Raw genomic sequence first — 27,723 nt, forward strand, 5'->3', positions numbered from 1 at the left:
CTGCTCCAGACATGGATGATGCCCAGGTACAAGTCTTCTCCTGCTCGTGGTGTTCACTTTCCTATACATCTCAAATTAACTTCCACAAACACATCAGAAGATACCACTATGAGGAGTATGAGAGACTGCTGCAATCAGGAGAATTAAAAGACATGAACCAGATCACTGCAATAAGCTCCAGTATTCAGCAAACAGTCTCTGTTACACTCAACAGTAACTCCTCTAATAAACAAATGCAGAAAGAAGTCTATCCCTGCTCACAGTGTGGGAAGAGTTTTACTAACCGGCGTCATCTTGGACAACACCAGCACATTCACACTGGAGAAAAGCCCCATCACTGCTCAGCGTGTGGGAAGAGTTTTATTCGACAGAGTAATCTGCAAAGACACCAGCGCATTCACACAGGAGAAAAGCCGTATCACTGCTCAGAATGTGGGAAGAGCTTTATTCAACAGAATAATCTACAAGAACACCAGCTCATTCACACAGGAGAAAAGCCGTATCACTGCTCAGAGTGTGGGAAGAGTTTTGGTCGACAGAGTGACCTACTAATCCATGAGCGCATTCACACAGGAGAAAAGCCATATCATTGCTTGGAGTGTGAGAAGAGCTTTAATCGACTGAGTAATCTACAAACACACCAGCGCATTCACACAGGAGAAAAGCCGTATCACTGCTCAGAGTGTGGGAAGAGTTTTATTCGACAGAGTGACCTACTAATACACCAGCGCATTCACACAGGAGAAAAACCATATCATTGCTCAGAGTGTGGGAAGAGTTTTAATCACCAGGGTAATCTACAAAAACACCGGCGCATTCACACAGGAGAAAAGCCGTATCACTGCTCAGAGTGTGGGAAGAGTTTTATTCGACAGAGTGACCTACTAATACACCAGCGCATTCACACAGGAGAAAAGCCATATCATTGCTCAGAGTGTGGGAAGAGCTTTAATCACCAGAGTAATCTACAAAAACACCAGCGCATTCACACAGGACAAAAGCTATATAACTGCTCAGAATGTGAGAAGAGTTTTTCCCAAAAAAGAAGTCTTCAGCAACACCAACGCATTCACTATGGAGAAAAAATTGTACAAGTGCTCATACTGTAGGAAGATGTTTACAAATAAAGATTATCTCAAAGTGTGCAGATGTTGCCTTTAAGAATGTGCGTTTTTTCACAAGGTTGCATGCAATTCGTCACGTGTGATCGGTACCCTGCATGCACGGTTCTAAGAATTTAAATTAATTGTTGTGCTTCCCACAAAAAACACCAGGTGTGCATGGAACAACATACTGTAGCTGAACACAGTACAATAAAAAAATGGAATGTGTGGTTGAGTGGTTCACATAAAAACATTGTTTTATCAAAACTTATGATAAACCTAATTTTCTAATTACAAGATTTCAGTATATAAAGTGAACGTTATTCAGTTTCATAGTACAGGTACAATAACTGTAGTATTTAAGTTAATGTGGCCTCTGCATGTGGGCTGGAATAGCACAGCGGTAATATGCAGGGTTTAGTATGCCTGGGACCAGAGTTTAGTTCAGTTTAGTGTTTGTTTGTTTTTGTTTTTTTTAACTTTAGTGTGTGTTTTTCCCCCATCTTCCCCCCTATCTTGTTTTTGTACATCAAACATGATGTGATCATATATTTTCAATGCCCTGAATAAAATTTAACTTCACCCGAGCTGAGGATTGAACTCTGGTTGCTGGTGTTCTGCAACAGCCACACCACTGCATTATTCTCCTGTAGGATCAAGCAGGATATATGACCCACAAAAGAATTACACACGAAACCCATGGACACTCTCAGACAGAAAACCCAACAGACAGCTCTGGAGGAAACGTTACAGACTGGCTGCCATAAAACAATTAACCCTCACCCAGCAAACACGCAGGAGCCACTTAATTGCTCTGTTGCAATTTGTCTTGACTCAACAAACTTATGACAATAAGATGAGTGTTGGAGGCATCCCTGACCCAGGGCTGAACCATCCGAACCACAGAAACTCCTGTCACATTCAGTAATTTAGGCCTTTGGGCCAAACCAAATGGTTCATCCACCAGATAAAATTCAAGGATCCTCACCCATAAACATCAGTAAGAAAAGAGTGGGGGGGAACTCCCGCTTGGAATGTGGTCTTTGGCTCCCTCAGGAAAGAGTCTACACCAAAACCACAGAAGCCATGACTGAAAGTTGATACATCTTTAAAACATCTGCAATCACCGATTTTCTGCCAGGTTTTCTTCTATTTTCTTTGTGTTTATAAGTACTAAGTTGCCACAAATCATTTAATTTATTTAGCATGCATTAGTATAGTAGTACTAGTATGATTTATTGTGTTTTACTATTAATAATGTACTTAACAGTTATTCTATGTCTTGTGTGGTATTTACGAGTTCATTGAATAATTTTCTGATACATAAAAGTAAGCAAATTCAGATAGGATGTCATTACATGTACATGTTAGTATTTTGTGAAAAAGCGTGGAACCACGCATCTACAGAGACAATAGACTGTTCACGCTCTCTCGGCTTGCTCAAATCAATTCATCTCACCTCTTCGGTGGAAGAGGGAGTCTTCAATCAATATCTGCTTGGAGACCCAGCCCAGAGTTCCCCAGCTTTTCAAAATCCCGGCACCAGCTCTCCAAACATCCCTTATACTAGACGCCGTTACATTCAGCATTCCAGTTGCTGTTCCGAGACGCCACTCAACACTGACCAGGCGAACGAATAACCATCGTGGGAATCCCCTCAACAGACAAGCAATACCCCAGACTCTAGCTAAGACTGGTACATATAATATTAAGTTTAAATTCCTATAAAGAAATGAAATTAGATTGATAAAATTGATTGTTTATTCCGCCACTGTCTGGGAAATAACATCCTTTGTTATAAACTTGGAACTTCATTCACTCTGTTAAACCATTTTCATCTCTGCTTGCTTTCATGTGGGTGTGTCTGTTTATGTGTTAGATTAGTTTCTGTGTCATAGAATAGTTCAATAAAGTTTTGTCTGTTTTTAAACAAGTGTCTTATTTGTTTAAAAGGACCACTGCCTTGAATTGCCAATCCTGCTACATGCTCTTCAAATAATGTTTCACTGTATTTAGGATATTATTGTCGGTGACCATGGAGGTAATATCTGATGCATAATTAATGAATATGCTAAATTAAACTTATTGCTGGACAAGTTGATCAGCGATACAAAATTGGCCAAATTTCCCCATTTGAGCTGGTCTGCTAGTCTATCCTGCATATTTGGTGGAGAATACAACAATTTAACCCAAACAGTTCATTTTCTCTACTCTAACGCACACAGTTTACCCATGTTAATTTAAATACTATAGTTGTAGCACCTGTATTATGTGAATCGATCAAATTTCAACCATTCACACAATATTAATTTAAACATGTGGCAACATGTATCAAATGTGTTGTTACAGAAAGAGCATATTCACAAAGTTATTTACGCATCCTGAGTATCACGGATACGCTGAGTGGGTAATAACACGCTACATTTATTACTTCATTACTTTTAATAGTTAACTGGCCATACTTACACTCTTACTCAAGTTCATTTTTAATCACAGAAATTTACTTTTTTCTTCGCTACATTCGGTGTCGTTCCACCGTTACTGTTAAATATTAATGAATATATGTAGTTTAAATCATGTACAATGAGGTCACAAACCTTGTGATATGCCATGGTCATATACTATTTTCATTAAACTCTAAAGAAGAGATTTAAAGATGAGGAGGCAGATTTTCCCCCTGCTAGCACAATTATCAGTATAAATTACATTTAATTATTAAGCAAACTGATCAAACCAGGATGACCACAGCAACAAGGTACAAACATGGGTTTTTATGCAAGAGAAATGTAAAATTAAGGAAATATTTGTTTGTTTTATAGCCTATAGGTTATCCCAAAACTAAATGTATCTCAAGAAAATTACAGTTTTACTTACATTTGTAAATATTTCAGAGGAATCAGGACATGAACATATTTTTGGTGATTAAAACAGCTGGTAACTTTTTTATCAAAAGTTAACCAAAAAAAACTCTTGAATTTGCTGTATAAATTTTATTTTGAAGCCCATGAACAGGGAGAGAGAGATCCAGCATGAGTGAGCACTTCTAAAGCAGCTGCTATTCTCAGGACATATATAGATTTATTTTGATTAACAGAATGCTCAAGCATCAGTAAAAGAGAAGCAAAGACAATTATTAGAAAACCTCTAATAGGATCGTGGCAGAACCAGTGGGAGGAGAGAAGCCGACATCTGTATAAAATTCAAAGGGAAGTATGAATACGAAAAAATTATGCTGCATTTAGAAGAAGAGAAGAAGCAATAATACCAAGACTCAGAATAGGCCAAACGACATTGAATGGAAATCTGCATAAATTAAAAATACAAACATCATAATGGATTATGTAGGCACTGTGGAATGAATGAAAATGTTGAAAATGTTGTATTGCAGTGTAGAGCATACAACAGAGAACGACAAATACTGGAAAGAAGGTGAAATAAAGAAAGAAGACTCTAGAACGTCTACTGAGCAAACAGCAAGGGGATAAAATATTAGAATAGCTTTGATAAGATATCTAAAAGAAACAGCAAAATTATACTAGATTATAAGATTTTTCATTTTACAATAATAATAATAATAATAATAATAATAATAATAATAACAGTAATAATAATAATAATAATAATAATAATAATAATAATAATAATAATAATAATAACTAGACGTATATTTCCTGAAGTAAATGTGAGTGGTGCTTGCCGTGGCGAAACAGGGACGCGGCACCAATACTTTCGAGAGCCGGTCGCGTAGGGCGCCAAAACTGTCGAGAGCCAGACAGATAGGGTGCCAGCACTGTTAGAGCTGCCCGTGTAGTGCGCCAGTACTTTTTACAGCCGACCGTCAAGGGCGCCAATAGTTTTGAGAGCTGGCCGTGCGGGGTGACAGTACTTTTGAGAGCCGGCCATATAGGGTGCTAATACTTCTGAGAGCCGAACAGATCGTGTGCCAATACATTTTCGAGCCGAACGTGTACGGAGGCAAAACCTTTAGAGCTTTCTCTTAAGAGGGCCAATACTTTCGAAACTCTTTGCAAGTCTAGGGGAACTTTTCCGACTTTGAGCTTCCGTAACGGGAATGCCGACATTCCGATCGCTTATAAAAGTCATACAACACCTCTCCTCAATAAGCCGATCGATTTGACACCATATGCGGACTAGTTACGCGCCGAAAAAAAAGTGGAAGAATAATAATTATTATTATAATAATAAGTATGCGGAATAACAATAGTAGTGCTTTTCAAGCACCACTAATAATTATTATTATTATTAGTTTTTTCCCCTAAGCGTTGACGCACCCACTCCAGTTCAGTAGGTGGCGGTAATTCACCAAAAGCTGGTTTGCCAACCGCCAATAAACAGGAGAAGAGGAGGTTTTTCACTACTGAGTGAACGGTTGTTTTTCCTCACTGAGGTAATCTTTTCTACATGAAAATATTCCTGACTGGTTTATATACAATAACAGATTTGATTGATTTAAAAACAAGCTTGTTACTGTGTCTGTATTTGAGGATGTTCACTATGTTCTACTTTAAAACCTGAGGTAAGTTTAACTAGCTGAGCTGCTCGGCTAATAGTTAGTGACTGAATCCCAAACCTTCGAAGTGCAGTACAGAGAGAATAATACAGTGGAGTATTAAATCATTTTTATAACACGGATAGTTCCGGAGGGTCAGGTTTAGTTGTGAACTATGATTTACTGGGTGGTATAAGCGTGGATGTGTGGTTGAAAGAGATGGACAGGATACAGGAGGAAGATATAAAAGAAAGGAGACGCTGAAATTAATGAGAGAGAAATTGAAGAGCTGCATTTTGCATTTGTTATGCTAACAAACCAGTTACTAGAGAAAACCCCATTGAAACCGTGTCTTTTATATATACATTAGTGCGGTAACATACAATAAAAAACGGTAATGTTAGGACCGCACATATAAATGAGGAGATATAAGCATGGTTCCGTTTAATTCCTTTTATTGATCAATATGCAACAGCCTTTAACAATGTCTGTGCTCCCACAGATTCATCTCTTCTGATTTATTAACGTGTTGTCCTAATAGCTATGCATATCACTAACAGATATACGGTACTTTCTCTATTACCAAATAAAACCAAACATATTCATATGCTAACATTACATAAACCAGACTACAGTGCTAATTGTTTTGTTTTCGTTACTCATTCTGTTACATGGTCAAATGTAGCGCTCACACAGACGATGAAGCGCTTCATGTTTCAATAAAGGCGGTTAAAAGGTGCATTAATGCCACCTAGTGAACTGGAGTGTTACGGAGTATAAAGGGTTTATAATTACAGTGTGTTTCTTGGCAACCATTCTGCTAAATGTTGCTGAAGAGCTACATTACTTTGCAGAATTATGATTATTTGTAATCCATAGATTTATTGCACTTTTTTTGCTGTGTGTTTAATTTTTGAAGCCCTGCCAGGTATATGTAGTAACCGTTTTATAAAAACAATAAGGCCATGGTTTAAAGTCGCTCCACGTTGTGCCTTTAAAATACCCCTTAGCTGTTCTCAAATCACTGTAAACCACAGCTTCTTAGGGCTTATTGCTTTGTTGTCTCTGCTTTCTTTTAACTTTACAGTGGGTTCTGCAGTTATGCTTATGATCGGAGCCTCCTTTTCCAGAAACACCATTTAGACCTCATAATAAGACCTTGTAATGGAATCAGCAGGGATGCGACCGTGTTCTAGAAAACCTCCACACACTCCTGGTCCCACTGACTCACAGGTAACAGTTATTCATATGTGAAATTAAGCATAACATTTTTAATAACTAAGGCTGTATTTACACTGCAGGTCTTGATGCCCAATTTGTTGATTGTATCCGATTTTTTTGGCAACCGGCTTACATCTTCATCTGCATTTACAATACACACTTCGTGAAACAACCCAAGGTAGACATCACCGGAAAAGTTTAGGCCGAAAACGAAGTAAAGACGGCACAATTTGCAATGGATGCAGATGAAAATATACTACAAGCTTTTGCTTTCTGCACCATATTTAAAGGTAAGCAAAACACCGGCCTCTTAAGGCAGAGAAAAAAGAAGAGAGCCCTTGTTGCGGCCTGGGCGATTGTAGCAATTATTGCTGCTACATCGATTTTTGTCCACCTGAGTTGACGTCATTTGCCACTGTTGTTGGGGAATATCCGATATATGCCACATAGGAGGAAAAAATCTGAACTGGGTCACTTGAACCAAGTAGTGTAAATGCGGCCTAAGAGATTCACCTAATTGTGTGAATGTTCTTCTCTTAATCAGCGTCCATCCTTGGTAGGTTGCATGCTCTCCTACTAATCAAGTAAACCATGTTATTATTGTCTCTTCAGTATCCTCATGGACTATATGTTGTGTTATACCACTGTTAGTTTCAGTCCTAATTTGATTGGTCAATTGACATTCCAAGAGTGCTGATATTTATTATAACGGCACTAGGACATTTCACTGTGTGTATCACTTCACTTATCTGTGTTTGCTGCATAAATTACAAATCTAGCAGTAGATCATTACATTGAAACTTTTACTACACTTACTACAGGCTGTTAGTTAGTCTGTGTGTTACATGGCAACATGGAAAGCTCTATCTAGCTGTGGTTGTTTTGGGATTTATTTCCATTGACGGAGCAAAAATAAACCAATATTTGGCCATATTGTGTCTGAAATGTTAGTTACTTGATATTAATTTCTTATTATGAAAACTGTCACATAAAAGCAAGATCACACTCGCAGTTGTACTGCTTTACTGAATATCGGCACTGCTGTGATTACCTGCAGCTTCGTGTCTACGGCTGAATTACAGTCGTGCCGATACTCTGTATAACAGCACTTTTGCTCATGCAATATTGCTTAATCGACTTTCTTTTGTAAATAAGTATTATTACTCTTTGTTCATCATCTTTGCAGGCAGAAAAATATACGTCTTCAGATGGAGGGACATCAGGCTCTGTAGAACACATCACCTGTGTGAAGCTTCAGAAACATGTAAAAAAGGAAGAAACTGTAGATGAAGAATATTTCTGTAAGTCAATATGGCACATTACAATCCAGTCTAATATTCAGCAATAATTTTTCGTCTAACCTAATTTGTGAATGAACCACATCACTGACTTTTCCCCATTTAAATTTTGTACTTCACTTTTTTAAAGCGACACCAGTCTCTGTGGGACACATCACACCTGTGGACCTACAGAATCATGTGAAAAAGGAAGAACCTGAAGATAAAGACTATCTCTGTAAGACAACAAGGTGTATTATGTTCCAGACTGGAACTCAATAACTAGGGGTGTAACAATACATGGATCAGGACGATGAATGAGGATACAAAAAGTGATAATCTGCTTTGTGGAAATTTGTGATATCAGCATTACTCATGCAATTGCAATGTTTGAACACCAGAGGTCCTAATCTGCAGATCCCATGGATTTACAATATGGTGTATATAAACAGCATGCTGGTTACATGATCTTGTTCGTTCTTCAAGACGTTCTTCAACACATCGGAAAATGTATCCTGCAGTTTAGCACCCTGTGCACTCTGGGACGGTGGGAGGTTGTCTCCACAGGGGACTGGGGTGAATTAGGCCACATTTCTTAGTCTTATCTCCAGTTCCAGCTCCTCCCTCTCATGAATCCCTGTCGTCAGAGCCACAGGAACTGCCTCTCATCAGTGTTAGGAGATTGAGGTGGTATATTTGAAGTACATCACCTCTATCCACTTGCCTGACTTCATTGTCACCTTCTCCAACTAGCCATGTGACCTCAAAGGGTTCTTGCCACGTCACAAGTAATTTATACCTCAATGTGTGTACTTTTGTCAATGTGGGTATATACCTCAATGTGGGTACTGAATTAGTGGATATGTGAGGCGAGGACTAACCGCCATCTCCACCTTGTTTTTGTCCCTGGAATTTAATAATAACTCACCGTCACCAATCGTGCATTTCCCAATGCCTTGCACTGAATCAGGCTTTGATGTATGGTGGTTTGGTTACACTGAGTCCACTGATGCCTGATGTGACTCCTTTGTATACTCACTGACATGCCTTACGTTTCTACTGGATTAGGCGAAGCCTGCAGTGCATCAGGGATCCGGATCAGTGTTCCTGCTTCCATGAGGGAATCCTGATCTTGGAAATGCCTGGCTTCCCTGCCATGCTGTCGTACCTGCCCAGGCTTTCCTTCAGTTCTGGTGTTTCTATCTGTGTGGGGAGAATCAGAATTAGGGGAGACAGTTGAGGTGAAGGATAAGGAGAAGAGGGAGGGGTAGGGAAATCCTGGGTCCAAGCCACTGGTTTTATGAGAATTTGCCTCAATTTCTGGGGTACAGGGACAGGGGGAGGGTGGGGAGAACAAGAGAAAAGAGTGGGGCTTGCCTGCCCCCATATACACTGCCACATGGTCCTCTGCTAGGTGGATCACCTCGCATAGTGATGCGGGACAGTGACACAGCCGGCCCTGCAGTAGTTTGTCGACAAAGTGCTCGGAGTGCCAGTGAACGGAAATGCCAACGGTGCTGTTCAGGAGTGAAGCCGATCCGTCCCACAACTGCTTCATGCCAGGCACTCCAACAGGCCCATGACTGGGAAATGTTGGGCCGTGAGCTGGGCTTCCCTGGACAGGAGCATCAGTAAGCAGGCCAACCAGGGGGCATCGAACAACTCGAGGAACACATCCTGTGATCCCATCTTTGTGAGAGTTATTTGGCTGAGCCTGTGGCAGCCGCTGGGGCTGCCACTAGAGTTCCTGCCGGTCCTTCCACCTGTGCTTTGAGCAGGACCTGGATGCATGCTCCTGTTGTAGCTGGAGGAGGGCCTGGTGCTGGGTCTGGTGAAGACTTGTGAGGGACCTGATGATCTCGGCCAGTGGTGAGTACTCAGTGACTGTGCTCTTTCTTCAATCCTGGGTTTTGACACCAGTATAACACTTCCCAGTTTCAGGTATGGAATGAGGAAGCTAGAGGCAGAGACAACTGAAAGCACATAGAAGCACAAACAAATCAACTTTCATTAATTACATGCAGTTGAGAATCATTACATGGTACCTGCGGGTTCAACCTGCCTCCTCTCTGTCCACAGCCGACACTGGACCACGCCCCCGCTGTGTCAATGTTATACAATTGTACCACCATATAACCTGTGGCGACAGGCTGGTGGCTGGCACACAAAAGGGAAAGAACGCTCCTCCCACGACTGGCGCTAGGGTGCTAAAGAGACAGCTCCACTTCAGCACCACCAATGTGGTGACAGCCTGAGAGCGCGTGGCTCGTAACCATCTGGCAGCTGACGGGGCCATCCTCTGCTAGCAAAGGGGGAGAGAGCCCACAAGGTATGCGTGATAATTTGTTTTGTCTCTCTTGCAGAGGTTTCGGAGGGAACGGAGGATTTCGCCCCCTGGCTGCACCCGCAGCGCTGTCTGACTGCAGAACGGGATCTCAGCTGCTCGGAAAGACACCAGCATTACCCCGGCAGCCCCGTGGATGACACCGGCGCCCGAGCACTTCACCCCACTGCCCACCACCTTTGCACCCAACACACTCCTGGAAATTAAATAAAATCTGCACGCTTGCCCCAGAAACGGCCTCTTGTGTGTCTGTGCTCAGCCCACTGCTGTCTAGGCTTGTTACACTGGTGGAGGATGTGGTCATGAGCACAGACGCACCCACTTAAAGGAAAAAAAAGAAAAACAACCCTCACATCGAAATAAATAAATAAATAATGGACCCCATGCTGCAGCACCTAATGGGACCAGTCTCCAGCAGCAGGCCGTGACGCAGCAGCTCGTCCAAAGCCTGCAGGTCGCAACCCAGGAGCTTCTGGTCCAGAAAACAACGACCCCTGCGGCCACCACACCTTTCCCTGACCCCGGCTGAGAAGCCCAACACCTTCTTCCCCACCTGACCCCGGAGAACAACATCGAGGCCTACCTAGAGTGCTTTGAACAGGTTGCCCATCGAGAAGACTGGGGCACCGAAGAGTGGCCACACATCCTCTGGCTGCTGCTCTCCGGAGAAGCGCGCACGGCGTATTATGCCCTCTCTCTAGAGGAAGCAGCAGACTACGGGGAAGTATAGAGGGAGATCCTGGCATGGTGTGGGCAAACCCCCCACCAGGTGGCGACGGAGTTCCACCGGTGGAGCTACAGGCCTGGAGCCGGACGGACGGACGCCCTCTTGCGCATCACCAAGAGGTGGCTCCAGCCAGACCAGTACACCGCCATTGAGGTTGCAGAGAAGGTGGCCATGGATCGGTTCCTGAGGACTCTACTGTCCACAGAACACCAGGCCGTGGGATGCAGGCTCCTGGATCGCCAAAGGAACTGATAACCACCCTGGAACGCGCCTGGACCACTCTGGAGCTCGGCAGGGACGGACAGCGAACTAGAACAGAAGGGTAGAGTGGTCCCGCCACACCGGCCCGAACGCCGAGGAGGGGAAGGACAACCAAAGCCACCCCAGCTATGGGACACACAGGGACAGAGCCAGACTGGGGGATGCCAAAGAAGGCCCAGAAACCCTGGCTGGCAGGGTGTGCCCTCCACACGCTGGAGCTGCCAAAAGCACCCCAGTGAGCGAAGGAAGCATGAGTGCATCAGGCCTACATGGCTGAAGGCGAGGACGACGCCATGGCAGAAGGTGAGCCACACACACATCCTAACCCAATGTCGTCTGTGTTCCAGCAGGTGAACCGGCAAGGGAACTTCGGGTGGGAGCAGAAGGAGGACGAGCGCCTGAAGCGTTGCTGGGCCCAGGTGCATCAAATCGAAGGGGTCGATCAGAGTCTGGACCAGAGACTCCCCTCCGCCTACTTTCTAGTCAGGGGATGCCTGCTTTACCAACGGACCAGCCACAAAATGGAAATCATGGATCTCTTGGTAGTCCCCAAGAAAAGAACCCAAACACTGATGCACCTGGCCCAAGCCCATCCACTAGGGGGCCACCAGAGGGCACGAAACACCCTGGAAAAGCTGAAGGACCGCTTTGTCTGGCTGGGGATGGACGCAGAGTTCCGGGGCTTCTGCCAACAATGCCCCCAGTGCCAACGCACGGCCCCGAGGAAGCCCCCACTGGCGCCCCCTTCCTATCATAGGCATCCCCTTCAAGATGGTCAGCATGGACCTCATCGGGCCGTTCCCAAAATCTGTCCAGGGTCACGAATACATACTGGTAATCATGGACTATGCCACCGGGCACCCCGAGGCGGTGCCGCTACGTAAAGCCATTTCCCGCAACCTCGCAAAAGAAGTGGTGCTTCTGTTCAGCCATGTGGAGTTCCCAAAAGGCATACTTTAAGACCAAGGTACCCATTTTGTGTCGAAACTAATGTCTGATGTGTTGGCTGTTGCAGGTAAAACACCTGAATGCGTCTGTCTACCACCCACAAACTGATGGGCTCGTCGAACGGTTTGTCCAAACCCTGAAGCAGATGCTGCTCCCGGTGGTAGACAAGGAAGGGAGGAACTGGGACCTCCTCCTGCCCTGCATCCTCTTCGCCATCCGGGAGTGCCCCCAAGCATCCACGGGCTTCACACCCTTCGAGCTCCTCTTCGGACGGCAACTTCGAGGACAACTGGACGTGGCACAGGAAGCGGGGGAAGAACAGCCCTCCCTTTCCCGTTTGGTCATCAACTTCGTGCAGGAGAAGATTGACCGAGTGACCCCGATCATCCAGGAACATATGCGAGCCAACCTGGAGGAACAGAAAATAGTGTACAACCACCCAGCGCAACCCCGGTAGTTCCAGCCTGGCGATCGGGTACTCCTGCTAGTGCCAAATAGCTTCTGTCAGTTCCTAGCCTGGTGGCAATGCCCATATACAGTCCTCGAGAGGAAGGGCGCCGTGAACTATCGCCTGCAGGAGCCTGGTAGGTGAGCAGAGACAAAAATATACCACTTAAACCTGCTGAAGAAGTGGGTGGAGCCGGCCCCTGTATTGTCTGCGTTCGCTGCCCGAGACACAGGTCACAACGAGGGTGTCTTGGTCCAGCAGGGGGAAGACCTCACCCCAACACAAAGACAGGAGCTAACAGAGTTGGTGGTCCAGTTCACCAGTGTCTTTTCAACCTCCTCAAGGATTACACAGCTGGTCTACCACGAGATCAATTTCCGTCCAGGAGTGGTGGTAAGACAGCAGCCCTATTGTGTCCCGGAGGCCCGCTGCAAGGCTATCAAGGAGTAGGTCGGCCGGATGCTGCGGGACAACATCATAGAGGAGTCCAACAACCCCTGGTCCAGCCCCATTGTGGTCGTGACGAAGCCCGACAGAAGTATGTGCCTCTGCACTGACTTCCGGAAGCTGAACCAGGTCTCGAGTTTGACAGCTATCCCCTCTCCCGAGTGGACGATCTAGTGGAGTGATTTGGGAGGGCCTGGTTCATATCCACATTGGACCTGACAAAAGGTTACTGGCAAGTGGCACTGGCCCCAGAGGCAAGACCGAAGACAGCCTTCAGCAAGGCAAACGGCCACTGGCAGTACCGGGTTCTCCCCTTCAGGCTACACAGAGCGCCCACAAGGTTCCAGCGGCTGATGGTCATTGTCCTGTGACCCCATCGTACATTCACAGCCGCCTACCTGGACGATGTGGTTCATCTACTCCTCCACTTGGACGGATCACCTATTCCACCTGGGGGAGGTCCTGAAGGAGCTCCGGAAGGCCTAGCTGACAGCCACAGTACCTAGGTTACCGTATTGGCCGGGGCCTACTAAAACCACAGATGAAAAAAATTGAGGCACTTAAGGACTACCCCCTGCCTACGTCAAAGAAACAGGTACGTGCCTTCTTGGGGTTGGTGGGGTATTACTGCAGGTTCGTGCCAATTTCTCCTCTGTAGCCTTCCCCTCTCAGATCTCACGAAGAAGGGCCAGCCGGACCGGGTGAAATGGTCTGCAGAGGCGGAGCGGGCATTCCGAGCCCTGAAAGAGGCTCTTGCCAGCACCCCAGTACTGTGTAACCTGGACTTCACCCTTCCATTCACAGTACACATTGATGCATCCAAGACTTGGCTGGGCACTGTCCTCTCGCAGACCTTCAACGGAGAAGAACACCTGGTCCTCTACATCAGCAGGAAGCTGTCCCTAGCTGAGAGGAGATATGCTGCCGTGGAGAGAGAGGCCCTGGCAACAAAGTGGGCTGGTGAGGAGCTGCCTTACTACCTGGCTGGTCGGCACTTCATTCTGGTGGTGGACCACGTTCCACTGCAGTGGATGGCCAAGGCCAAAGACACTAACCCCACGGTAATGTGATGGTTCCTTTCATTGCAGTACTTCTCTTTTTAGGTCCAACACCAGGCGGGAGCCCAACGTGGGAACGCAGATGGCCTCTCACGACATGATGCACTGTGGGCCCAACACACAGCAGCAATAGGCTCGAAACTGAGGGGGCGGGGTACTGTGGAGACAGGCCGGTGGCTGGTGCACAAAAGGGAAAGAGCGCTCCTCCCGCGACTGCTGCTATGGTGCTGAAGAGACAGCACCACCAATGTTTTGGACAGCTGGAGAGCGCATGGCTGCGGGGCAGGGCCGCCGACACACACACGGCAGGCAGCTGATCAGCGCGGCCGCTCTCAACCATCCAGCAGCCGAGTGAAGAGTATAAAAGGGCCATCCATCGCTAGCAAAGGGAGAGAGTGCCCACGAGGTATGCGTGATCATTTGTTTTGTCTCTTGCAGAGGATTCAGAGGGAATGGAGGATTTCGCCCCCTGGCTGAACCCTGGTGCTTTCTGAGTGCAGAACGGGATCTCAGCTGCTCGGAAAGCCCCAGCATGACCACAGCAGCCCCGTGGATGACACCCGCACCCGACCACGTCACTCCACTGCACCTCCTTTGCACCCCACACCCTTACGGAATTTGATTAAACTCTGCACGTTTGCCTCAGAAACGGCCTCTTGTGTGTTTGTGCTCAGCCCTCCGCTGTCTAGGCTTGCTACAAACCATAAAAGATCTCTTCAGTAGCTTTAAAAGGACACCAGCCTTATGCCTCTGTGAACTGCAGTGCCTGAAAAAGAATTTGGGAATTTCAGCCAACTTTTGGAGCTCTATTTCCAGCAAAAATGATACCTCAGGCAAATCATGTACATCATTTTCATGGTATCCCAGTTTGTAGAATTCATCAATCTGTACAGGACTTTGCCTTTGCTGATATTTAATTAATTGTTTTTTTTATTATTATTCTTGCAGTCAAAAATGCCTGCTTTTACTGTGGCTTTTTAAAAATTTTGTGATGTAACTTGCAGAGATTTTTCTACTTTTTTGTAGAAAACTACTTGAATTGGTGAAATTGCAATTGCCCAAAATTGTTTTGCATGGTATTTCAAATTGATGTTTGTTGGTAAATGAGACCTTTTAGCTGTACTCGGGTTTGACGCACGTGAATCAAAGAGGACTTTGGCTGAATGTGCATTGTGATGGTATCACATCATGCATCTTAGGCCTAAATCTGTAGAAAATCTGCTGTAAATTTGAAAAATAGTGAGCTTCTCTGACTATTGTGGAGTTTGCATTATATTGTGTTATTTTCTGCAATCGCAAAATCACAAAATCCTGCAGAGACTGCTTTATGCAATTAAATTTTTGGGAGACTTTATACATTTATGTATTTATTTTTAAGTAAATCTATTGTAGATTCTTTTAATACAGACAGAAATGCACATTGTTGTGCTAATTATCATTCAAAAATAAAGTACTCTTTTCACTCATTGTATTTCTTCATTCAGATTTTATTGAAAATATTCTGAAAATATCAGAGCATGAACCCAGTATCATGAATTGAATTAAATTGTGTATTGTTGCACCCCAATAAATAATTTTTTGAAGTCTTAACTAGGCTTTATTTGTGACTGGACCAGTCCTTCAGCACTGGTTTCCCTCTTGTTCTTTATAGTTTCACTTGAGTTGACAGTATTTCAATATAAATATCTGAATTTCAGTTGCTGGGACATCAAACTCTGTGGAAGATGTAGACCAGAATAATAGAGGATTTGAAAGGAAGCATATAAAAGAGGAAGAATCTGAAGATGAAGACAACCTCCATACAAGGACAGACTGGGGTTGAGTAACACTGACACTTTCATTCTCATTCAAACTCTTGCGATAATATGCAATCTATTAATATCAACAGTCAAACAGCTGGCAGTTTATTGTTGCATTTCACTCAGTTCACTTGGTATAACAGGATGTATGGGATACCAAGCTTTCACCATCCTGCTGAAGAGAAGACATGTTTTCATGCTTGTAAGGAAGGTGAGGTGTGGTTACGTAGAAGGTCATGTCACCTATACAGCGGTCTTCACCACTATCTTTCAGTTTTTACACTTGTCAACTGTTTGAGTGTATTGTACCTAGTCTATTTGGCTATTTTTGATACTTGCTTTATTGGTTTAGAACGATAAAATACTTCAAATAGTAATTTTATCATAATAAACCAGCAGGACAATTTTTTTTAGTTTGCCGAGCCGGCCCAGAGGGACTCTGATATGGAAGATATAGATGAGTGTAGCACCACCTGGGCCAAACAATTCCCTGAAATGTGGTAGCCAGAGCAGACACATTCTCTTCAGCTGCAGCACTCACAGGTTATGGTACCGAGGAAGTGCTCAACCTCATTATTAAAGAGCATGGCCTTTCAAATAAAGAAATGGAAGATATGCAGGCTAGCCAGTCTATCCCTTTGTCTGCCGAGTGCATGCAGCATGAGCTCAATAATTCCTTCTGCTGTTTGATGGTGCAGCGCAAAAGCTGGATATGGAATGTCCTTCTGCAGCACTGCAAGGGTTTTCCTTCTTCTGGTCCCCACAAGAGTTAGTATGTTCATCTGTTGAAAGGTCAAACATAAAGTCTGAAGGTCTACCTTCACTGGCACTATTTAAAACTTCTTACTATTTTAAGCAGCAGGTGTTGCAGTGGTGCCAAAGGAAATGAAAAGCTTTAGAGCTTAAGTAAGATGACATTAACTTTCCCTCATCCAAGAATACTTGCTTCCCCAGAAAGCACATATTATCAGAAAAGTGGGCAATCTCCATGCATTACCTCTTGCTGCTCTCAGCTGCTTTACCATGATGTTACATTCTACCTAGAAACAGAGGCCTATACACTCTTAGATTTCTCTTATTGGTTAAGTGAATGTGTTGATGTTTATAAACATGTATTAAAAAATCCATATTGATAATCAGTATTGTCAGTTATGAAAGATTATTTAAATTAACTGGTAAATGACGCACTTATATAGCGATTTTATCCAAAGCACTTTACACTGTGTCTCATTCACCCATTCACACACCAATGGTATCAGAGCTGCCATGCAAGGCGCTAACTTGCCATCGGGAGCAACTTGGGGTTCAGTGTCTTGCCCAAGGACACTTCAGTATGTGGAGTCACGTGGGCCGGGAATTGAACCGCCAACCCTACGATTAGTGGACAACCCGCTGTACCACCTGAGCCACAGCCACCCCAATTTAATCAGCCTTACGCTGTAGCTGACATGACCCTTCTTTTTACCACATGCCACCTTTCTGACAGGCATGAATATGTGCATGAAGGTGTGGTAACCCATATTATTTATGTGATACACTGTTTCTTTCCTCAAGAGAACAGGGTTTTATAACAATAACCTAAAGCTCCTCGGAGTGGGCCATATCTATGTGATGGGCAACGTTTAGGTGGGTTTTACTTGCTGGTCAATAAAACGTTATTGACTTGTATTGCAATAAAGTTTTCTAAATAACAATCATAAGCTAAGGTTATTCAAATGTGATAAACCTTAATTTCTATTTTCCTCGTATTGCTGAAAGAGCCAACAGTTGTAGCCTAATTACACAGCATGTAGGGTTGGCATTAATCCAGCACAACAGCCAATGAAGTTGCATGCTGAATTGCAAACACAAATTAAGGGAATCACATCTAACAACAACAGTGGCATTTTTCTTCTGGCTTGTTGGGATCCCTTAGAATCTCATAAAAAAGATAAGAGGATGTCTTACCTCTAATGTTTACATTTTAGTTTTGCGCTGTGACTTGGTTAGCCATTCTTTTCTACATCTTCACCAGAAGTTATTTGTCATTGCCTCATTTATAATTTATAGAGCACTGATTACATTCATTCTAATACTGTTCATTTTCTGCTCCAGACATGGATGATGCCCAGGTACAAGTCTTCTCCTGCTCGTGGTGTTCACTTTCCTATCCATCTCAAATTAACCTCCACAAACACATCAGAAGATACCACTACGAGGAATATGAGAGACTGCTACAATCAGGAGAGTTAAAAGACATGAACATTATCACCACGATAAGCTCCAGTATTCAAGAAATAGCTTACTCTAAGAAGCAAATGCAGAAAGTCTATCCCTGCTCACAGTGTGGGAAGAGTTTTACTGACCAGCGTCATCTCACACAACACCAACGCATTCACACAGGAGAAAAACCATATCACTGCTCACAGTGTGGGAAGAGCTTTAATCAACGAAGTCATCTTCAAGCACACTTGCATATTCACACAGGAGAAAAACCATTTAACTGCTCAGAATGTGGGAAGAGCTTTATTCAACAGAGTAATCTACAAAGACACCAACTCATTCACACTGGAGCAAAGCCATATTCCTGCGCAGAGTGTGGGAAGAGCTTTATTCGACGGAGTGAACTACAAATACACCACCGCATTCACACAGGAGAAAAGCCGTATCATTGCTCAGAGTGTGGGAAGAGCTTTATTCGACAGAGTGTACTACAGATACACCAACGCATTCACACAGGAGAAAAGCCGTATCATTGCTCAGAGTGTGGGAAGAGCTTTATTCAGCAGAGTAATCTACAAGAACACCAGCGCATTCACACAGGAGAAAAGCCGTATTCCTGCTCAGAATGTGGGAAGAGCTTTATTCAAAGGAGTAATTTACAAATACACCAGCGCATTCACACAGGAGAAAAGCCGTATCACTGCTCAGAGTGTGGGAAGAGCTTTATTCGACCAAGTGAACTACAAATACACCAGCGCATTCACACTGGAGAAAAACCGTATCACTGCTCTGAGTGTGGGAAGAGCTTTAGTCGACAGAGTAATTTACAAACACACCAGCGCATTCACACAAGAGAAAAGCTGTAAGAGTGCTCAAAGTATGGGAAGAGTTTTAATCAAAAGAGTAATTGCATACTTCAACAGATTTTTGTAGCATAGTAATTGATTTGAGATTTACATTGTAAACTGGCCTTTAACAGTTATCATGATTTGTAAGGTATGTACACTACCATGCATATCTTAGGAATCACTCAAATTGTCTTGTTTTTGAAAGAAAATCACAATTTATTGTCATTTAAAATAACATGCAGTCTTAGACATTGTTAATGTTGCAAATGATTATTATGGTTGGAAACAGCTGATTTTAATGGAATATCTACATAGGCATTTTTTTAATTAATAGAAATGATTCCATGTGAGAAATTGGCAAGAAATTTAAGTTATTTTACAAATGAGTATACTACTCCCTTCACAAAACAATGCAAATGACCTCTAAATAGGATAGAAAAAGAAGTTGTAGCCCCCGGTGTCTAAAGAACCTTTCACACTGAGCGCGATTAAGCGACGCGATGACTCTCGTGAATCAAAACAATAATCAATATCGAGCTGTTCACACCGGCAGATCATTCACAGCATGACAAAGCCACGCTTTATTTCATCCAGTGTATCGACTTTTTATTTTTTTCCCCCGTCATTTTGCGACGCAACGGCCCATCTAATTAGCTTTGAGCTTTAGATCACGTGCCCGGAGACGCTGCTGTTGCACAAACGGGCGAGATAGGTGGTGCTATAGCACAGTAGGCTGTTTTGAAAACAAGTGTAAACACCAAAGAACGGTATTCCGGAAGAGTCAAGAAAATGGATATTACGTTCTTATCATTTGCTATCAGTTTCCATCCACTTTTTTGCGTATTTTTGGTGTGCATCAGTTACTTATGCATTAAAAAGTGCCATTTGCTCAGTGTGTGTGCTTGCTCTCTCTCTCTCTCTCACTTACTCACTCTCTCTCACACACACACACACACACAATGGAGATATAAACAAAATGCCTTCACATTCCGTGGGGCGAGGTAGCTGCCAAAAAAGTATATTTCTTACTTATTCTTTTCATGTCGAGGTTCCACTTCATATTATTTTTTTCCAGTAGGTGGCGGTCTCGATAGCCCTGTCTGTCGCGTCGTACAGGTCACACGCCGTGGAGGAATGTGGACACGTGGAGCACTTCAGCAGGTGCACCATGGTTTGTGGCGCTGATCCGCAGGTGGCTCAATGAGTCGATTGGCCAGGGAGCAGTCCCCATCTGGCCACATTCTCCCCGCAGCAGCCAACTTGTGTTAGCCTGTTTCACACCCTCCGTATTGGCCTCGGTTGTTTGTGCCCAGGCGACAGGTTTTCAGCGGGCTGCACATAGGGGTCGGGCAGGGGGCACTTATCCTGCCAGAACAAGCGGTGTGCCTTGGACAGGTCGCCCGACAGAGGGCTCATGCAACTCATGAAGCTCTTGCGACTCCTTAGGCGGGCAGGTGGTGTTTGTGCAGCGGGTGTCGTGGGGCTTGCTCCTGCTTCTGCATCTCGATAAATACAGGCAAACTCTCTCCAGATTTTTGGGGGAGCGACTCCAGCTAGCAGGTACAGCTGGTTGAGTGGGGTCGGCTTGAGGCATCCGGTTACGCTGAGGCAGGTGCCATTCAGCGTGGAGATCACCTGCGTGGTGTCTATGGAGCGGTGCCAGAGGCGAACTTGCCAGCAGAGAAGCACAGTGCCAGGCCAGTGGTTCACACAGTGTGAGCCGTTGTGCCCTAGCTGGCTGACGTCAGCCTTTGCAGCAAGTTGTTGCACGAGTTAACCTTTTGCCGGGTGTTAAAGCAGTGAGCTTTGTACGTGAACACCCTGTCCAGAGTGATCCCCAGATATCTTGGGTGAGGGCAGTGATCGATCGCTACACCATTCCAGGTGACACTCAGGGCTCTCCTCGCTTGGTGGTTGCGCAGGTGAAATGCGCAAGTCTGTGTCTTTGAGGGGTTAGGCCTAAGGCAATTGGCCTCATAGTACTGTCCTAGATGTTTCAAAGCCTCACACAAGGTCGACTCTACCTCTTCGAAGAACTGCTCTGCGCTGCTAAGGCCAGATCGTCTGCATACCAGAAACGTTGTGTCTGGGGCGGGCTGGGTTGGTCATTCATGTAGATATTGAACAGGCTCGGGCCAGGACGCTACCCTGTGGAAGACCATTTTTCTGACATCGCCAGTGACCCTTCCCTGTGTGGAGATGGACTTGGAATCTGCGATTGTGGAGCAGCTCATTGAGAATTTTCATGAAGCCTCTGTCCTTGGTAATATTCGCGACTTTCATAAGCAGTCCCTTGATGTTGACTATGTCACAGGCAGCAGATAGGTCGATAATGCCACGCCTGAAATCATACCGAGTTTGAAGCCATCCTCAGTGAACTGCGTCAGCATTAGTGTCTGGCATATGCAGGACATCCCGGGTCAGAACCCAGCCTTTTCAGGTATGAGTTGGGGCTCGACTACGGGTGCCAGCCGGTTGAGCGCTCGAACAGCTTATAGGTGTGGCAGAGAAGAGATATTGGGCAGTAGCTTTTGGCGTCGGCGGGGCATTTTCCTGGCTTCAGCAATGCAATGACCTTTGATTTTCTCCATGCTTTTGGTATTCTAAGAATTGTTAGGCAGTCGTTGAAAAGTGCCAGGAGCCACGATGTTGCCACTGGACCAAGGTTCTTGATCTGCTCTACAGTAAGATCAACACCACCAGCTGCCTTTCCATTTTTCAGAAGTTTCTTCCACCAAGAAAACAACTGGGCTGGTCTTGGGGATTAAACTTGGGTTTTGTCCCACTGCTGTATAACTGCATTATATTTCACATTATTTAATTCGGACTAAAACAGCTTGATGGCGCTGTTAAAAAACACACACACAAATGTTCTGCCTCCCTTTCCGGGTAGAATCCACATAAAATAACGAGTTCCTTTCTGTGCTTCTTAACAGTTTGTGTTGTGGTGCTGTGTGCCAACATTTAAGTGATTCTTCTTCTCAGCGGTCAAAGACCACTGTGTGTGCAGGCATAAAATGAATTCTCCGTCAGCGCCACCTATCGTGCAGGCGTGAATTAGCTGAAGGCATTCAATCGTTTAGCATTCGGTGTGAAAACACTGTTCGTCTGTGATTCGCTTTGCTTTATTGCATCATGCTCAGTGTGAAAGGGCCTTAAGTGAGGTGTAGAGAAAAACATTAATGAGGTGCAGAACAAATGAAAAGTTGCTGGAGGAGTTCTGGACACCAGCTGTCAAGCCTGGTGCAAGGAATATGATGGTTTGGGGGCACTTTGGTGCTGGAAAGTGGGAAATTTGTAAAATTTGAAAGGAATCTTGAACAAGGAAGTTTATTACTCTATTTACAATGACATGCTATACCCTGTGACAGTGATGAATTGGAGCCAGTTTCATCCTACAGCAGGACAATGGCCCAAAGCACTGCTCAAAATTATGCAAAACCTTTGTAGGGAAGAAGCTGTCAGTGGAATTCTGTGTCTAATGGTTCTGTCAGCACAATCACTGGATCTCAACTCTATTGATCTGCTGTGGGAGCATCTTGAGCACATGGTATGAAAAACGTGCCCATCAAACCAATCCAGCTTGTGAGAGGTGCCTTAGGAAGCACAGAGAGAAATTGATGCAGATGACCTAAACAAACTGAATGCCAAAGGTCTACAAGACTGTAGTTGCTGCAAATGGTGGATTCTTTGATGAAAGCAAAGTTTTTGAAGCACTAAATTTTTTCAATCAGAAATCATTTTTAACTTTATCAGTGTGTTGACTCTTTTCTGTTCCTTTTGCAACTTATTTGATGCATGAAAGATTGTGGGTTTCATGGAAAATGTGACATTTTCTAAATCATTCCAAACTTTGAAACATTAGTGTGGATAAATGTAGTCATTGTATGCTGTGAATATACCAGAGTTTCTCGTGGGACCTTTCGGTGCTTGTCACTGTCTGGAAATGATTCAGTAATGCACAGCCCACCACCAGGCATAGAGTTGTGCTGCATTAATAGAAAGATGCTCTTGGTTCAACCTGATTCTGTTGTGTTTTTCACTTACAGTATGCTTCATTACTGCTTTTATTTAAATAAACATTTAAATAAAGACATGTTCATTATTTTAAAAATCTCTTGCTCACTTTTTTATATAACTGCTAAGCCAGCCAAGAGGGATTTTCTGGAAAAGCAGGAAAGACAAATATTTTTCTTTTCTTCTCAGATTTTAGGGAAACTGCTTTTAACAAGGACAACACCATCAGTTGAATCAACTCCAAACAGTGTTAACAGAGCTGTATCAGAATTAAAATGTATTATTTTTCCATCAATTGCAGGAAGAGTCTTAGGCCTTAGTTCTTACAATTCTTAAACAGTAACTGAAATCTCTTGAAGGACTGTGATTGTATCTGAATTATAAAATGAATTCTCTTGTAGAGAAATCAGTCCACCATGGATTTATGCACAGTGACCTCCACTAACATTGGCACCCTTGGTAAATATGAGCAAAGAAGGCTGAAAATTTGTCCTTATTGTTTAACCTTTTGATCTTTTTTAAAAAAAAAATTCACAAAAATACATACACAAAAATGGATATCACACAATTGCAAACACAAACAGGTTTATCCAAAAAATATATATGTTTGTTAAATATAGTTGTGCAGCAATTATTGGCACCCTTTTAGTCAATACTTTTTGCTACCTCCGTTTGCCAAGATAACAGCTCTGTGTCTTCTCCTATAGTGCCTGATGAGGTTGGAGAATACATGGCAAGGTATCTGAGACCATTCCTCCATACAGAATCTCTCCAGATCCTTCAAATTTCGAGGTCCATGCTGGTGGACTCTCCTATTCAGTTCACCCCACAGGTTTTCTATGGGTTTCAAGTGAGGGGACTGGGATGGCCATGGCAGGATGGTTTTGTGGTCAGTAAACCATTTTTGTTTTGATTTTGATGTATGTTTTGGATCATTGTCCTGCTGGAAGATCCAACTATGGCCCATTTTAAGCTTTCTGGCAGAGGCAGTCAGGTTTTCATTTAATATCTGTTGATATTTGATAGAGTCCATTATGCCATGTATCCTAACAAAATGTCCAGGTCCTCTGGCAGAAAAACAGCCCCAAAACATTAAAGAGCCACCACCATATTTAACTGTGGGCATGAGGAACTATTCCTTATGGCTACCTCTCTGTGTGCACCAAAACCACCTCTGGTGTTTATTGTTAAAAAGCTTTATTTTGGCTTCATCTGACCATAGAACCTGATCCTATTTGAAGTTCAAGTAGTGTCTCGCAAACTGAAGATGCTTGAGTTTGTTTTTGGATGAGAGTAGAGGCTTTTTTATTGAAACCTTTCCAAACAACTTGTGGTGATGTAGGTGACTTTGGATTGTAGTTTCGGAGACTTTCTTACCCCAAGACACAACTAACTTCTGCAATTCTCCAGCTGTGATCCTTGGAGATTTTTTGTCCACTCGAACCGTCCTCTTCACAGTGCATTGAGACGATATAGACACACGTCCAATTCCAGGTTGATTCATAACATTTCCAGTCGACTGGAACTTCTTAATTATTGCCCTATTGGTGGAAATGGGCATTTTCAATTCTTGTGCTATTTTTTATAGCAAGTTCCCATTTTGTGAAGCACAACAACCTTTTACTGCACATCACAGCTATATTTCTTGGTCTAACCCATTGCTATGAATGTGTGGAATTTGGCCTGTGTGTTACCTCATATTTATAAAATAGATATGTAAAATAGGAAGTCATGGTTGAACAATTTCCAGTTCCTAGTCACCCAGGAGTACTAAAAATTTTTAAATATCAATGGGAATGTATTTCAAATATATTTTTCTGATATTAATTCAAAGGGGTACCAATAATTGTTGCACACCTATATTTATGTCGATGGTTCATGTTCAAAAGGGAAAGACAACACCACACTTAAGGGTTCATTACCCAATATTGTTCATGAGGTTCACTCAATTTCTTTTAAACCTGCCCCAGCCACCGAGCTCTCTTTCATGCACAAATGGTGACTATTTACACTGATTCTAGATATCCATTCGGGGTGGCCCAAGGATATTGCATGCATGTGGCTTTATAGCTGCTGACAGTAAACCTATCTCACATGCTACACTAGTCTCTTACCCCTTGGAAGCCTCTGTGTTTCGCAAGCAACTTGCTGTTGTTAAGGTTTGTGGTCATGATCCTGTTGATTCAGATTCTGCTAGGGGCAATTGTTTCGTGAGGTGGCTAAGTGGGCTGCCATAGAGGGCTCACCCTCTTCTCACATCCATGATGCCATTGCATTTTTCTCGCATACATACACCCCCTGTGATATTGATATTATATTATGTTTATTCAGACTTCTGGTACATAGGCTGACTTATCCTTTTGGCATATGGAGGGTTGTATGCCTGGGTTGGATGGTATTATTCACTGCCCATGATGTCATGTGGCCCATCCACACTTCCTTCCTTCTGCATCATTTTCCCCGTATTACTCATGACGCACAAAAGGGGGTGATCAGAAGTATTACTGACTGATTTTGTATCTCAAATGTTGTAAAAACTGTGAAACTTAAAACCATGAAATTTAAAACTCCTGGATGCCTGTTTGATTTGTGCCAGAGCCAATGTTCAAGGCCAAACTGCTAAAAATGATACACAACAGCCACCTGACACATCCTTTCAGAGCCTGCAGATTGATGTCACACACATACCATCAGTATGAAACCTAAAGTACTTACTGGGTATCACTGACAAATTCTCTAAGTGTCTTGAGGCTTTCCCATGCTCTAAAGAAAATGCAAGCACAAGGAAATATAGTACCATGATATGACATCCTGCAATCGAATGACAGTAATAACTGCACTCCATTCGTGGCAAAAGTGACACAAAAGCTTTTCATATACCTTAGCATCATTGGAACTTTCACATATCGTACCATCCTCAAAGCTCAGGTATTATTTAACAGAAAAATGGAACAATTAAGGACAGACTTATTAAGGCAATGATGGAAACAGGTAGAAATTGGGTAGACTTGCTCCACGCTGTTCTCTGCGAGATTCAAATGATGCCACATCCAAAGTCTCAATTATCTCCTTTTGAAATTAAAAAGGTAACTAAATGTAACCCTGGTGGTTCTTTTACAGGAGACCTGGGCATGATTATCAGTGATGATATGCAAGCCTTAATAGCAAAATTGAACATATATGAAATTCTTGTAAGTTTATTCAGAATCCACAACATCCAGTTAATCCTGCCATTTTTATGGATACCAGCACATGTGGAAGTGGAGGGCAGTAAAACTGTTGATATATTGGTTAAACAAGCTTTAAGGCACCCAAATATTGCATTTTGGTTCCATTAAGTAAAATGTTTAATCTTAGATACTGAGGAAAACTCAGAGAGAACTGTTGCATCTTGATGGTCTCTTTTATTTAGGACTCGTCTCAGTAGCCAGCAATACACACTCAAGCGCGCGCCCCCACACTGTGCTTTCTTCTCTGCTTCTAACAGTACAGCACCCCAATACAATGCACCACCGCCCCCTACTGGACAAACCCAATACCAACATTAACATACCGCAAAAATTGAGGTAAAAACAAATAGAAAAGCATTAATTAAAATGGAGTGACAATAGAAAGCTCCCTGGGACAGACTCCAGGTTCCCTGTGACCCTGAAGGAAGGATAAGCGGTATAGAAGATGGATGCATGGATGGATGACAATAGAAATGTGTCAGAGAACTAAAAAAAAAAAAAAGAGGCAATGATACAGTATTCAAAAGCAAGTTAATACAGAGAGGATAGTCTATAATAAACCAATAGAGGATACAATTATTACTCGTATAAGAATAGGACAATCAGGTTTAAATCAGTCATTATTTATAATAGGAAAACATGCAACAGGATGATGCATATACTGCAGCCAAGCAGAGACAGTGGAACATGTGTTCCTTAACTGTACAGCATATAATATCTGAGCTTAAAGAAAAACTACTCAATATGGGTGTAATCCACATTACAGTGTAAAGTCTACTAAAAAGTGGTTAAGGACAAGAGAAAGTATATAGTGCATTATTCAAGTATCTAAGATTACCAGGCATTTATAACACGATTTAAGTTTGAAATATACCCAATTCTCTTTTTTCCCTTCTTTTTTTTTTATACCTACTTTTGCTGCTCCTATCCAGTTGGTGGCGGTAATGCACCAAAAAGATGGTTTACCAACAGCCAATAAAACTTAAAAGAAGAAGAAGGAGGCGCTGTAAACTTACAACAGAAGAAGAGGATGTGGTTTTTCATTCCCGAGTGAATATTTGATTATTCCTAACTGGTTTATATACAATAACAGATTTGGTCGATTTAAAAACAAGCTTGTTACTGTGTCTGTATTTGAGGATGTTCACTATGTTCTACTTTAAAACCTGAGGTAAGTTTAACTAGCTGAGCTGCTCGGCTAATAGTGACTGAATCCCAAACCTTCGAAGTGCAGTACAGAGAGAATGATACAGTGGCGTATTAAATCATTGTTTATTCTTCCA

At 43.3% G+C, this 27,723-nt stretch overlaps 1 protein-coding gene across 1 annotated transcript in view; it reads left to right on the top strand.

Annotated features, from left to right (window-relative positions):
- The window catches only part of LOC108258218 (zinc finger protein 850), a 40,201-nt gene that overhangs the window by 6,191 nt on the left and 6,287 nt on the right, over positions 1-27,723 (top strand). The window contains 10 exon segments of the mRNA XM_053675919.1: positions 10-1,082; positions 1,084-1,142; positions 6,810-6,846; positions 8,021-8,135; positions 8,263-8,349; positions 16,042-16,161; positions 18,238-19,274; positions 20,272-20,354; positions 20,507-20,573; positions 20,725-20,908. Of these exon segments, the coding sequence (XP_053531894.1) occupies positions 10-1,082; positions 1,084-1,142; positions 6,810-6,846; positions 8,021-8,135; positions 8,263-8,349; positions 16,042-16,161; positions 18,238-19,274; positions 20,272-20,354; positions 20,507-20,573; positions 20,725-20,908 (2,862 nt within the window).

The sequence above is a fragment of the Ictalurus punctatus genome, chromosome 25 (assembly GCF_001660625.3).
Source record: "Ictalurus punctatus breed USDA103 chromosome 25, Coco_2.0, whole genome shotgun sequence".
In the NCBI taxonomy this organism is placed as follows: Eukaryota; Metazoa; Chordata; class Actinopteri; order Siluriformes; family Ictaluridae; genus Ictalurus; species Ictalurus punctatus.